This window comes from Equus caballus, chromosome 23 (assembly GCF_041296265.1).
Source record: "Equus caballus isolate H_3958 breed thoroughbred chromosome 23, TB-T2T, whole genome shotgun sequence".
NCBI classification, from domain to species: Eukaryota; Metazoa; Chordata; class Mammalia; order Perissodactyla; family Equidae; genus Equus; species Equus caballus.
Genome location: NC_091706.1, coordinates 48,590,525 through 48,605,520, shown reverse-complemented (window position 1 = coordinate 48,605,520; position 14,996 = coordinate 48,590,525). Strand labels below are relative to the sequence as shown.

Sequence of the window (14,996 nt, the reverse complement as noted above, 5' to 3'; positions counted from 1 at the left end):
AAAAAGCACAAAAAGAGAGAAATAAAAGGCATATATATTGAAAGGAAAGAAGTAAAACTGTGTCTACTTGCAAAGGACATGATCCTGTAAGAATATCCTAAGAAATCCATGAAGAAATAAAAAGACAAGGACTAAAAAACAGTTTCAGCAAGGTCACAGAATATAAGATCAATATACAAAATTCAGTTACATTTCTATATACTAGCAATAAACAATCCAAAAATGAAATTAAGAAAATAATTTCATTTACAACAGCATCAAAAAGAACAAAATAGATTTAGGATTAAATTTAACCAAAAAGTGTAAGACTTGTACACTGAAAAATATAAATTACTGTTGAAAGAAATTGAAGACCTAAACAAATGGAAAGACATTCCACATTCACATTCATGTATTAGAAGAGTCGATATTATTACAGTGGCAATCCTCCCCAGATTAATCTACAAATTCAACATAATCTCCACCAAAATCCCAGCAGGCTGTTTTTGCAGAAATTGACAAGCTCATCCTAAAATTTATATGGAAAGGCAAAGGACCCAGAAGAACCAAGACAATCTTGAAGCACAAATGGGAAGATTTTCACTTACTAATTTAAAAACTTTACCATAAAGCACCAGTAGTCAAAACAGTGTGGAAATGAATTAAAAATACACATGTAGATCAATGCACCAGAATTGAGACTCCAGAAATAAACTCATACATGTCTGGTCAATTAATTTTCAAAAAAAGTGTCAAGGCAATTCAATGGGGAAAGGATGGTGTCATCAACAAATGGTGCTGAAACAACTGGATATCCACATGCAGAAAGATGAATTTAGACCCTTACCTTACACCAAACATAAAACATAACTTAAAAGGGAGCACAGCCCTAACTGTAAGAACTAAAATTATAAAACTTCCACAAGAAAACATAGGAGAAAAATCTTAAATTAGGCAAAGATTTATTAGATATGAAACCAAAAGCACAAACCCTAAGAAAGAACTGATAAACTGGACTTCACAAAAATTAAAAACTTTTGCACTGCAAAAGACATTAAGAAAATGAAAAGTCAAGCCAACAAATGGAAGAAAATATTTGCAAACCATACATCTGATAAAAGACTTGTATCCAGATTACATAAAGAACTCAAAGCTCAATAACAAAAAGACAAATAACCCAACATAAAAATAGGCGAGGGGCCGGTCCAATGGCCCAGCGGTTAACTTCACACATTCCGCTTCTCAGCGGCCTGGGGTTCACCGGTTCGGATCCCAGGTGCAGTGCGCACAAGGCACCGCTTGGCAAAAAGCCTTGCTGTGTTAGGCGTCCCACATATAAAGTAGAGGAAGATAGGCATGGATGTTAGCTCAGAGCCAGTCTTCCTCAGCAAAAATAGGAGGATTGGCAGTCGTTAGCTCAGAGTTAATCTTCCTCAAACAACAACAACAAAAAAATATGCAAAAGATCTGAATAGACTTTCAGCAATGAAGATATATAAGTGGCAAAAAAGCACATGCAAAGATGCTCAACATCATTACTCATTAGGAAAATACAAATTAAATCACAATGACATATCACTTCACACTCTCTAGAATAGCTATAATCAAAAAGTCAGAAGATAACAACTACTGGATATGATGCGGAGGGACCTCAAAATTCTCATACATTGCTGGTAGAAATGTAAAACGGTCCAGCTACTTTAGAATACAATTTGGCAGTTTCTTCAAAAATTTAACACAAATTTACTACACGATGTAGCAATGTTCCTCCTAAAAACCCATCCAAAGGAAATGAAATCATATGTCCACATAAAGACTTGTACACAAATGTTCATAGCACCATTATTCTTAATAACCAAAAAGTGGAAACAGCCCAAATGTTCATCAAGTAGTGAATGGGTAACCAAAACATGGTATATCTACACAAGCAAATATTATTCAGCAATAAAAACAAAGTACTGATACATGTTACAACATGATAAACCTGAATAATATGCCTAGTGAAAGAAGCCAGCCACAAAAGACCATATATTGTATAATTCCATTTACATGATTTGTTCAGAAAAGGCAAATCTATAGAAACAGAAAGTAGATTAGTGGTAAATAGGAGAGTTTAAGTAACTTCACTTATCCAGATTCTAGAATTCTGAAGAGTAATATGGCCATTAAAACTTATGACAGGGGTCAGTCCCGTGGCTGAGTGGTTAAGTTCACGCACTCCGCTTCAGCGACCCAGGGTTTCGCTGGTTCGGATCCTGGGCGCGGACATGGCACCACTCGTCAGGCCACACTGAAGTGGCGTCCCACATGCCACAACTAGAAGGACCTACAACTGAAAAAAATATACAACTATGTACCGGGGTGATTTGGGGAGAAAAAGCAGAAAAAAAAAAGAAGATTGGCAACAGTTGTTAGCTCAGGTGCCAATGTTTAAAAAAAAAAACAAAAAACTTATGACAGACGTATGTTGATATGATAAGATACTCCCCCAAAACTGAAAAGGGAAGACACCAAATAATGTGAAATATTATTCTAATTTTGGAAATATGTATTTATGGGGCCAGCACTGTGGCCAAGTGGTTAAGTTCACGTGCTCTGCTTCAGCAGCCCGAGTCACCAGTTTGGATCCTGGGCGTGGACTCACACACCACTCATCAAGCAATGCTGTGGTGGCATCCCACATAGAAGAACTAGAATGACCTGCATCTAGGATATACATCTATGTGTACAGGTTTGGGGAGGAAAAAAAAAGAGGAAGATTGGCAACAGATGTTAGCTTAGGGCCAATCTTCCTCAAAAAAAAAAATATAAACATATATACATTTATATGTTCATAAGAAAAGGTCTGGATAAGTATATACCAAAATACCAGGTGTAGTTATCTCTAAGCAGTAGGATTATAAGTAGTTTTCTTGTTTTATTCATTTGTATTTTTTAATTTTTCTAAAAATACCTGTATTATTTGCATTCAAATATACATATACACAGGTACATATATAAAACAGAAAATCAGAGCAAGAAGGAACCTTGAAGACCCTCTCTTCGGCAGTTTTTGAACCATACTCCACTGTGGCGGTGAAGAACAAGCTGATAAGACCTCACTCTCAACCCTTGCAACATTTGATAAAAGAAAAAAAGTACTCTTTGAGGTGAAAGTTTGGCAAAGAAAAAAGTTTCTATGTTATTCATTTATTTTCTACCTTGTTCAGAAAGGACTTAAGGTAGCTCCTAAAGGTAGGTGGAAAATGTTCCTATAGCAAATCCTATTTATAGGTGAAGTACATGTTAGTCATGGGACTTGCCCCACCCACACAGCCTTGCTGAAAAGGCAGTCTACGCCAGTTCTTCTTACACTAAACATGAGCAAGGACTATTCCCCCCACCAAATGACGCCTTTGTCAAAGATATTTAAAATGGATTACTAAAAAAGAAATTTTAAAAACAGATAAAATACAACCCCAAGTGTCTTATTATTAGATTCAACAAACAGAAAATACCCTGTTACATGATCATAAAAGTTTCAAAATGCTTACTTTCAATTTCTGCACTTATTTCTTTGTAAACCACACTTTGGGTTTCACCCTCCAAAATGGCTTCATTTTATATTATAGACTCAGAGTTTTATATTTTTCACATCACAGGGGAATAAACCAAAGGCAGGCACCTCACCCAAAGGCAGATATCAATAGAACAAAAAAGATGAGCAATAGCAATTCTTGGAGTATAAACTCCAAGTAAAGGCGTTAGCAACAGGAGCCAAAACTAAAAGAAAGCTTGAAAAGAAGTCATGAACTAGAGTTGGGAGAATGAGGAAAGAAGAGGAATTGGAGCCACAGAGATTATGGCAAGCCAAAGTAATGACCACCCAGAAATGTGAATAAGAAGAAACATACAGAGAAGAAAAGATGCAGAGAAACGGAGGAGACTAAGCAAGTCTCAAGGGGCAGGGGAAAGACCTGTGATTGTGTGGACCGAGGTAGCGAAGGAGCACAAAGAGCAGCACAAAGTCTTCAGGTGCAGCTCCCGTTCCCATGAGGCATCATTCCTGCTCCTCCAGTCCCATGAAATTTCTACTCCCCTTACCATTCCATGAGAATTCTTCCAATCAACCCCTCCAACACTTACTTCTCCCTGTTCCTTGCAACAAAAGCATTCCTTGACTAAAGGAAGAGACAGGAGGCTTACCTTTGGGTATCACCAGTGGCATTACTTGAAGTGTTCAAACTCATGATACGTTTTCCAACTCTTTCAAAATACCCCACTGTTTCTTAATGATATACTTCGTTATTGATGATTAAAACTGTCCAAGATGTCTGTGGCTTACAGGTTAGAGGGGCTGAAGTCTGTTAAAATAGTAAACAATATAATATGGTTATATATGTGAATCCTGAGACTACAGGTGATTTTTCTTTTGTTCTTCGACTTATTTGTATTTTTTAAATTATTGTCTAAGAAACACGTAAATACTCGTATTTTTAAAGCCGTGATGTTTTCTTTTGAAAAAAGATTAGAAGCAAAAATGACAAAATGTTGGAAAGATGTTCCTTCTTGTAAGAACAAGTTAATACTATTAGATTATTTTAATTTCTCAAATAAAAAGAAAAAATAGTGTAATAAAACAGTGACAAATTGTTCTTGAACTAGAAAAAGAACATGTAGTGCCTATCTCTAGGGCACAGAATTCAGTTTGAAAGATAATGAAGTCCAGGGACATTTTTGGGTCCCCAAAGTTTTTTCATAAATGAGATATTTTTGCTGCAATGTTACAATCAAAGAGGCCAATGTACTCCCAAACAAAAGATCTCATGGTAATTTTCAAAGGCCTTCTCCCAAGGGATAAACAGGAAGAAGAAAAGAGGAGAGTATCGTCACTTACACTGGCCTTCTCTCTGGAACCCTCTTCTACCGCAGATACTCCAAATGAGATAGAGCCAACCATTTAAAGTAAATTACTTTACTACAGTATGAAGGAATCTCTGGGTAAACATTTTAAACAGGAGTGGCAGGAGTCCCACATATAAAACAGAGGAAGATGGGCACAGATGTTAGCTCAGGGCCAATCTTCCTCAAAAAAAAGTCTAATAGGGGCCGGCTCCATGGCCCAGTGGTTAAGTTCAGCACTCCGCTGCAGTGGCCCTGGGTTCGGATCCTGGGCGCGGACATGGCACCAGTGGTCAGGCCATGTTGAAGCAGCATCCCACATCCCACATCTAGAAGGACATGCAACTAAGATATACAACTGTGTACGGGGGGGTTTGGGGAGATAAAGCAGGAAAAAAAAAAGTCTAATATTCTAAGACCATGAGCTTTGGACTCAGAGAGATCTGAGTTAGGATTCCAGTAAGTACCTTACAAGTATGTGGCCGTGGGCAAGTCACTTAAACACTCTGAGGGTGTTTCCTCATCCATAGGAAAGGAACAACTATATCAACATATATATTTGAGACTTAAATAATATATACAGCACATATACAGTGCTCAGTCACTGTCAGTTTCTATTGCAGAACAAAGAACGCTCTGAGAAAATATAATGATCCCAGATAAATGAAGGGAATGGGTGATACTTGGGGTGATTTGGTCCAGAAGAAAGATGTAATAAAAGAATTGTTGGGGCCGGCCTGGTGGTGCAGTGGTTAAGTTCGCACGCTCCGCTTCGGCGGCCCGGGGTTCGCCAGTCCAGATCCCGGGTGCGGACATGGCACCGCTTGTCAAGCCATGCTGTGGTGGGCATCCCACATATAAAGTAGAGGAAGACGGGCATGGATGTTAGCTCAGGGCCAGTCTTCCTCAGCGAAAAGAGGAGGATTAGCAGCAGTTAGCTCAGGGCTAATCTTCCTCAAAAAAAAATAAATAAAAAAGAAAAGAAAGTAAAAGAATTGTTTAGTGAAATTGTAGGTGCAGAGTAATATCTTGAAGACCCAAAAAAAAAGGTTGAACTGTTCTGTCCTCACTCCCAATAAACAACCCCCCTTCAGAGAGACCACTGAAGGAAAAGGACTCAAACAAGCAACTGAGACGTAGACTCAACCACAGCGCTGAGAACTGACTAATGGCTCCTCTAGACAGATACCAAGGGATCTTTAAAACAGTCAGCAATTCATGTGGCTGACAGTAGCACAGTCTGACCTAGGACAAAGAGGATGGAATTTTCACCCAGATGGGGCGGGGGGGAACCACTTCTCCAAGGACCTAAAAGACTAAGTCTGGGAATAGTGGTAGACAAACAAATACCATTGTCGTTAACTTACTGAGCACCTACGACAGTGCCAAGCACCGTACTCAGTACTTTATATACAGTACTCTGATCTTTACAACACTGCAAGGTAAAGATCATCCCATTGCTCAAAGGAGAAAACTAAGACTCAGAAATGAGAAGTAACTTGCCAAAAGACACACAGTTACAGGACCAAGATTCAAACCCATAACTATCTAACTCTAAAGCCTAGGCTCTTTCTACAAGGCCACTGTTGCTACAAAGAGTTGAACCATAAATCATCTTACCTCAGGTTTATTATCCTCATTTCAATTAAGGAAACTCACCCGATTCGAAGAGGCTAAATGATTTGCTACTAAGTGGGAGACAATGAGGACTCAACGAAGCTCTTCTGAAACTAAGTCCCAAAATATTTTCACCTCACAACCATGCTCCCAAACTCCAGAGAAACTGCCTTCAGAATGGACGTAAAAGACGTAGAACTTAGAAGGAATGGACTCTTCCAGACTGAAGAGTAATGTCCAAAGTTCAAAAGTACATATATAAAAGTTTCCATTTTTGTGAAAAAGACTAAATACACACACACGTGTGTGTGCATATGTGTCACAAGAGGCACAAAAAAGAACCTCTATTTACCTCACAGGGGAAGAATTTACATAGTTAGGGTCTTAATAATGTCTGTTATCTTTTGCTTGTTTTTATCTTGGGCAGAGAAGTGTAGGAAGAGGTAGTTTACCAAATTTTAATACAGCTATTTTAATAAAGCTATATTGAAGAGAATCATCATTGTTCAGTGCATTATTTTGGTATCCAACATCTTAAAATCTGAATGGTCTTCCAGAAAGTGTCTTTTATAGCTCAGGAGCAAATTTAGCCAATTTCCAGATCATTGACACAGATAACACAGTAGACAGATAGTTCCCATCATCTCTGCTCCCTGGTGTTTCTCTCTTGTACGATACTCTCCCTTCTTCTGTGGGCAGAACTTGACTTGCTTGTAAGCAACAGAATAAGGCAAAGGTGATGGGATGCAGAATATGGCAAAGGTGATGGGATAACACTTCCATGATTACGTTATGTTATGTAAGACTCTGTCTTAGCAGACTAAAGTGACAATCTCCTGCTGGCCTTGAAGAAGCAAACTGCCATGGCGTGAACTGCCCATGGAGAGGGCCACATGGCAGGGAACTGCAGGCAGCCTCCACCCAACAAGCAAATAAAAAGTTGGATCTCTCAGTCATATACATGTCAACAGGAAATAAATTATGCCCCCAAGAGCTTGAATGGGCTGGGAAGCAGATTCTTTCCACTCAAGCCTTCAAATGGGAACACAGCCCAGGCAGCATCTTGACTGCAGCCTACCGAAACTCTAAACCAAGGGTCCACCTAAGCTGTGCCCAGACTCTTGACTTACAGAAACCAAAAGATAATAAATGGGTGCTGTTTTAAGCCACTAAGTTTGTGGTAACTTGTTACACAACAATACAAAACTAATATGGATAAGAAGCTTGAAAATGCTCTTGCAGAGTTAAAAAGAAAAAAAAAGAAGTTGAGTGACAGGTAAAACACAAAACAGCGTTCTCACACCAGCCCTGCTTGTCTAAGTCTTTTATAAAGTCTCTTTGTTTTTCTATAGTTTAATTTCCTTATTAACTTAAACGAGGGAGTTTAAAAACCCTATCTAAGGTAACTACAAAGAAAAACTAGAAAATCATGGGCAACATTGACAACAAAAAGAACCATAAAATACAAATGAATAAGGGCAAACCTCCAGCAGCCACAAAACCTGCATGGGAGTTGAGGTGTCTACAGAGGAGAAAGCAGAGGGAAAGAACAAGGCTGCATTTAACAGAACTCCCAAAGAGTCAAGAGATACTTAATGGAAAGCACAGTAGGCCAATTTGAGAGCAGCAGATGAAACTGGGAGAAGCCTGCCCATTCCAAGAGTTGACACATGAAATGGGTACATGGTAAGAAAGTCTTCATGAACTTTCAACACTGACCTGCCAAGGCCTCCTTCCTGGACAGGGGCCCACACTAAAGAGAAACTGCTGAGGATGGAATCAAAATTGAGCAGGACGGGGAAAATAAAGACAAAGTAAAGAGATGGCCCAGACCAAACTGTAGGAGGAAACAGGGCCAAGAAATGTGAGAAAGCAAGCCATCATAGTTTTTAACACTCACAAAAAACAACACCAGACAGCATTCTATGAAGTTCAAAAAGCTTTCCTGAACCTTGTCCCATTCTCAAAGTTCAGATAAATGAATCTTCCAGAAAAATAAGCAAAAGAGAAGTAGTGCAGTCAAATCTCATACAAAGTTAACGTAAGAAAAAAGAGAGTTAGGAGCAGAGCAGAATCCAACAAATGAAAGCATAACAGAAAGACATGCCCACAAAACAGTTGAAAACTATCACTTACTATTTTAAAATGAGCTAAAAGACATTAGCAAAATGGTATAGGACATGAAAGAATAGGAATCAGAATTCAAAAAACTCAGAAATAAGGTGACAACTATCAGAAAAAATTAGAAATAAAAGAAAAAATCATTTCAGTAATGAAGACTAAATTAGAGGGAACATTGAGAGTAAACAGATACGACAAAAACGCCTTGAAAGATATAGGAAATGAAACACGAAAAATGTTTAAATAAAAAAATGAAGGAAGAGATCAAAAGGATTCAAAAGACAGACAAATTACTGAAAAATAGGCAAAGAATAACCAACATGCAGATAACAGGAGTCCTGAATAAGAAGATCAAAGCAAGGAGACAGAACAAACACTAAAAACTGTAATTCAAGAAAACTTTCCTGAAATACAAAAAGATTTTAATCTGCATTTCGAAAAACAAACTGCACGTCTGAGAACACAGCACAACTAACACAATGATACATTCTAAGATAATTACTGGACTTTAATAAAACTGGTACACAAATATTCATAGCAGCACTGTTCATAATAGCCAAAAAGTGAAAACAATCCACATGTCCACCAACTGATCGATGGACAAATAAAATAGGAAATATTATCCAACCATAAAAAGAAATGAAGGGCCAGCCCTGTGGCCAAGTTGTTAAGGTTCCACGCTCCACTTTGGCAGGCCAGGGTTTCGCCAGTTCAGATCCTGGGCGCGGACATGGCACCGCTCATCAGGCCATGCTGAGGCAGCATCCCACATAGCACAACCAGAAGGACCCACACCTAAAAATATACAGCTATGTACTGGGGGGCTTTGGGGAGAAAAAGGAAAAAAAATAAAATCTTCAAAAAAAATAGAAATGAAGTATTAATACATACCACAACATGAGTGAATCTGGAAAACATTATGCTAAGTAAAAGAAACCAGACACAAAAGGCTACATCTTGTATGATGCCATTCATATGAAATGTACAGAATACACAAATCCACAGAAATAGAAAGCAGATTCATGGTGGCCAGAGGGTAGGGAGGGGGGGATTGGCTCTGACTGTTGATAGGTACAAAGTTTCTTTTTGGGGGTGACGGAAATGTTCTGGAATTATGTAGTGGTGATTGTTGTACAACCTACTGAATATACTTAAAACCATGGAATTATATACTTTAAAATGATGAACTTTATGCTATGTGAATTATATCTCAATTTTTAAAACTCCTCATCATAAAAAAATCCTAGCTAAAGTCTCCTTTAGCACTCTTCTTTTCTTCCTCTCTCTCTGATATTAGCTCCTGATGACACTAGGGCTCAAGGGCCTACTTCTGTGTGTTTTAGGAATATTAAACCAATGAAGAGCCAAAGTTAGGTCTGTGGCTTAATTTAAACTACAAAGGGATTTCTATGCTATTGAACATGGCAGAGATGTAGCAAAATCTCCCTTTTCATCCACCAGAGTGAAAAGAAAGCAAGGAAACATGAGGAAAGTCAAGTAGCTAGGTACAGCAGTGAAAATGTCAGTGGAACAGTAAGCTAAGTCAAAGAATGCAGGGTCCCCACATAATATGTGTTCCTAGCTTTACCTGCAACTTCCCTATCAAACTCCACAAGTTAAATACTCAGGTTAATCTGCATGAGTAATTAAAACTTCCTTATGTGATGCGGTCAGTGTCAGCCTTTGTCTTCAATATCTGTGTAACTCTGTAGACAGTGCTTTCCACTTGAAAATATTCAATACGTCATTATCTACGAACCAATTACCTGATACCTCAAATCCATTGCCTGCTGTTATCATTCCAACTATGACAAACATCCCTTCTCCAGACATAGTGCTAAGAACTTTCTATAGATTATCTTACTTCACTCTCCACTAACTCCAAGGGAAGATACTGTTAAGATCCTCACTTTATACCCGAGGAAACTAGGGCTTAAAGATAGTCAGTCACTTTTCCAAAGTCACATCTCTAGTAAGTGACAGAGTCTGGATTCAAACCCAAACTGGCTGACTCCAGAACTCTGCTGTGTGCCTTGCTATTGGCCTTCAAGACATGGCTCATCCCCAGCCAGGGAGCACGTGAGACCTCAGTTATCAGGGAAGCACTCCTGCTCCCTGCTGCATATTTCTCAAACACAGATGATTCTTCTCCCCATGCAAACTAACTACAAGTTAGAGTCTTCTTAATGAAAGATGACTCAGACCTCTGGTGGATTCTCAATCCAGATGGCACTTCCACAGGCTTCGGCCAAAACCAGGCCATCCCACAGCAGTGATGGATACAGGCAACGTGTAGATCAGCTTTTTATGTTAACGTATGAATAGATCAATCTTCTTTTGGTAGCGGAGTTGGACTAGTCTCACCATTCTTATTAAAATAGATGGGGGGATGTTTATGTATACCATTCTTCAATAAGAAGTTTTTTAGAAATTGGTCATAGAGCAATTGAGGCCAAAAGACCAATTATCTGGATATCCTGAGAAGTACCAGCCAGAAAGACAATTCTACTTTAGACTTCAGAGCCACTGCTGGTACAAAGTTTTCCTACCCCACATCTGAGTCCTTCAGCAGGTCATCCTGAATGTACTCATCTCCCAGTGTGTCTGCACAGATCACGGGAAAAAGGAGGGGGAGATGATGAAAAGATAAAAACTACAATACTGAGCACTTACTACATGCCGGATACTGCACTAAGCATAACCTGATCTCACTGAATCCTCCCAATAACCCTATGAGATTATTATGCACATTTCACAGATGAGAACACTGAGGCTTGGATAGTTTGACTAACTTGTATAAAGATGCTCAGCAGGGGGACAGCGCAGTGGTGCAGCGGTTAAGTGAGCATGTTCCACTTCTCAGCGGCCCAGGGTTTGCCGGTTCAGATCCTGGGTGTGGACATAGCACCGCTTAGCAAAAGCCATGCTGTGATAGGCATCCCATGTATAAAGTAGAGGAAGATGGGCATTGATGTTAGCTCAAGGCCAGTCTTCCTCAGGAAAAAGAGGAGGATTGGCAGTAGTTAGCTCAGGGCTAATCTTCCTCAAAAAAAAAAAAAAAAAGATGCTCAGTGGGAGGGTTAGAACTCAAAGCCACATCTCCTGAGTCCATCTTCTTTCATAACACAGTGGTGTCTCCAACCATAACCACATCTGTGTTGGTGATGTCTGAAGAGTTATATCTGAAGAGTTACATATTTCACCTTTAAAGGGGATGTTTGGTTCCTTCAAAAGAAGACCAAGACACATGGGCTGAGACAATCAAAGAATTTTAGAATTAAATGGGACTTTAGAGACCAAGTCCATCCTTCTTATTTGACACATAAGGAATCTAATGCCTGGGGAGCTTAGGTTATTTGCTCAGGTCACACAGCTAATCAAAGTCGGCCAGGACTAATCCAGAAAGCTCCAGCCTAAAACTACTCCCTTCATCTTTCCTCTTAGCAGGTTGCACTGCCTTTCTTTCCTCTTCATATCATGGGGAAAACATGTTCATTTCCTGCTCTACCATTGTTTTGTTGTTAGCAGGCACTAACTGTTCAATAAAACAAATGACAAATGACAGGTTCTTTTCTGCAAGACTATGGGAACAACTGCAAAACATCGATTGTATAATGTATTCAAAAGAGTCGGACACCAAGTGAAATGGCTTCTCAAGTAAACTTACGCAGTATCATTTGAGATCTACTTAGAACGAAAAAACATGTATTTGCCTAAGAAAATATCATAATGGAATAAGGAACAGTCAAAAGGATACTCCACTTCTGCAGAAAATTTACAGCCTCAGAAAAACTCACGGCTGACTTTTCTAAGTCTCTTAAAGTCCTGAAGGGTAAGCAGGAGAAGCTACAGAAGACAGCCTAGCACAACTCACTCTTCCGTTTAGCAAATATTTATACAGTGTCTAGTGTGTGGCTGGCATTTTTCAAAAAGGATGTCAAAAACCGTGGTCCTTGTCCTCGAAGGACTTACTGACTCTCGAGAGGGAAAAAGAGCGGCAGTCCGGAGTTGTAAACCTAAGCAGCTCCAAGTGCAGGCCCCCTGGGTCCTGCCCTCTGGTCCCTACCCAGCTCTCTGGGTACTGCGGCAGCGGTTTCTGGCTAGGATGCTCCAGGGACATCTTCCTCCAAGTGGGCGGGGAGGCCCTGTCCAGGGAGCTGGAGGCGTGTCCCCACAGACGACGCGAATTGCCCCAAGGACACCTCCAAACTAACTCGGGGTCCCCCATAACTCTCACCGAAGCCCCCTATACCGTTCCTCTCAACACCTGCCCGCCAAAGTCGTTCGCTTCGAAGCCCCCACACCCCGTGGTTACCTCAGGGGGCTCCCGTGGTCCAGACCGCACACCCAAGACCCCAGAGGCGGCTTCAAATCTCAATGGTAGAATGAGGCCCAGGCAGATGGCGGGGGTCAGAGCATAAACTGTTGGAAACTGACGGACTCTAGGACCCGGGGAGGGGGAACAAATAGCAAAGGGGACTTCAGGGGACAAGCCCCACGGAGGTGTTTACAACGGCCACTTCCGGAGACCTGACGAGCCTCGCAGACCTCCCCAGACTTTCGCTGGCCGCCCGGGCCCGCCCCTTCCTCCCGCCTCCCGCAGCCCGCAGCTCCAGGAGACGCGCTCGGAGAACGCCGGGCTCCGATTGGAGGAGCCGGGCCCGCGAAGCTACGGCGGCTTCGCTGAACGGCGAGCTGGCGCATGCGCCGTTGCTGGGGAGCGGCGCGCTCGCGATCGCGCGCGGTCCCGCGCCAGGCGAGCCCCCTCGGCGCGAGACCGCCGCTGCCCACGCTCCAGTGTGCCATAGTCAGCGTGAGGTCCCCAGGTCACCGTCTCAGCATCCCCAGAGAGCGGACTGACTGCAGATTCCTAAGCCCTAACCCTTTTACCCGCCTACCGAATCAAAATCTTGGGAGGCTGGATCCCAGATCCTGCATTTTTAAACCAGCTCTCCTGCTGATCCTTAAAGCCAGTACAGCGCCTCGGGGTCCGTGGACGGGTGCCAGAGCCGGGGGGAAATCCTCCGGGCTCGGCTTCTGCGCCAGGGGCTGGTTTCCCGCTGTTTGGACCGCTCTTCGCCTGCACGGCGCTGCTTGTCCCCTCCTCCCATCCCCATTGTATCCCAGCTTGTGGTTGTAAACAGGGCCGGAAGAATGCGGGTCAGTGCGCTGATGCGGTTGCAGCGCCTTTCATTATAAATATTACATAACGAAGTATCTCTCAAAAAAGTCCTTGGAGCCTTAGCAAGTGTTCCGTCTCTTTCCTACCCTACCCCCACCCCCGGCGCGCGCACACACACACATACACACACGGGCGCAAACACGCCTTCCTCCTGTTGATAATTTATGCTTTGGTTTCTACCAGTAGCTGCCTCACAATCTGCTGCGGCCTCGAGGAGATGGGAAAACCAAATCCTCTTTTGTTCCTTGGCGTTTAAAAGCCTGTTCTCCAAAGAACAATGCAAATTGGCAGGATTTTGATTAAGGATTTTTATCTTCACCGCCACCGCCTCCTCCTCCCAAAAAGGTGTTTAATATAAAATGAGCCTTTTATGCTAACATTGTCCCATGTTGATTGTAATCAACCTGGAAACCAGGTGTAGGGGCCGTCTTTCCCTTGTCTCGCTGGGGAGAGCCAACGGTCATAAATGCACATATAAACTGAGATTAAAACCACCTTGATGCCTCTAACACTGAAACTTTAATTGGTTTGAGTTTAGTCCTTTGGATTTAAAAAGAAGCCCATCTCTCTTCGTAATAATTTAGACAGAAAGAGGATAATTGCTTGAAAGGAAAGAGCTTATGAAAAAGAAAAAATAGCCCACTTTAACATTTAGAAATGAAATGGAAAATTACATAGACTAATGAGATTAGGGCTTTTTTTACTTTAAAAGTTTTAAATAATATTTACAAGGTTTCTTATTTGTTTTAACAAAATCACAAAATTGAGTATTGTATGGCAATAAATACCAACTGTGCTATACTGCACACTTTTTTAATGAAAAATGGATGCAACATGAAGACTTGCAATCTTCATTTATTTGTTCATTCAACATTTATCAAATAGACTATATACCCAGCCTGGAGCTAGGTGATAGAAACACAAGATACATAATATAGGTACAGTGGGAATCAGAAGAGGGATATGTTAATATCAACCCTGAGCACCGCGAAAGACTATGAAGAACTTTGAACATAGTCTGGGAAGATGGTTATGGTTCACCAAGCTGAGAAGGAACTGGAAGACATGGAAGCTACAAACACCAGCACAAGAAACAGTTTGAGGCTTTTGGAAAGCTGGAAGAAGCTCTCTATGTGTCCGGGGTTGGGCAGGAGTGAGCTATAAGTCTGGAGAAGTAAGCAGAATCCAGATCACGGAGGCACTTCTCGGTCATTAG

At 41.1% G+C, this 14,996-nt stretch overlaps 1 protein-coding gene across 11 annotated transcripts in view; it reads right to left on the bottom strand.

The window, feature by feature from the left end:
* Positions 1-13,769, bottom strand: part of CCDC171 (coiled-coil domain containing 171) — a 293,940-nt gene extending 280,171 nt beyond the window's left edge. For 4 of the 11 annotated variants that reach the window (XM_023627386.2, XM_070248925.1, XM_070248922.1 and 1 more), the window contains exons 1-2: positions 12,914-13,331; positions 4,165-4,322 (exon numbers count right to left, since the gene is read on the bottom strand). In XM_023627386.2, coding sequence (XP_023483154.1) covers positions 4,165-4,208 — 44 coding nt within the window. In that variant the 5' untranslated portion in view covers positions 4,209-4,322; positions 12,914-13,331. Of the gene's footprint in view, positions 1-4,164; positions 4,323-12,913; positions 13,332-13,496 lie in introns of those variants that run through there. The other 7 variants (XM_023627389.2, XM_070248928.1, XM_070248927.1 and 4 more) reach the window with 3 other exon arrangements.
* Positions 13,770-14,996: the final 1,227 nt, after the last annotated feature.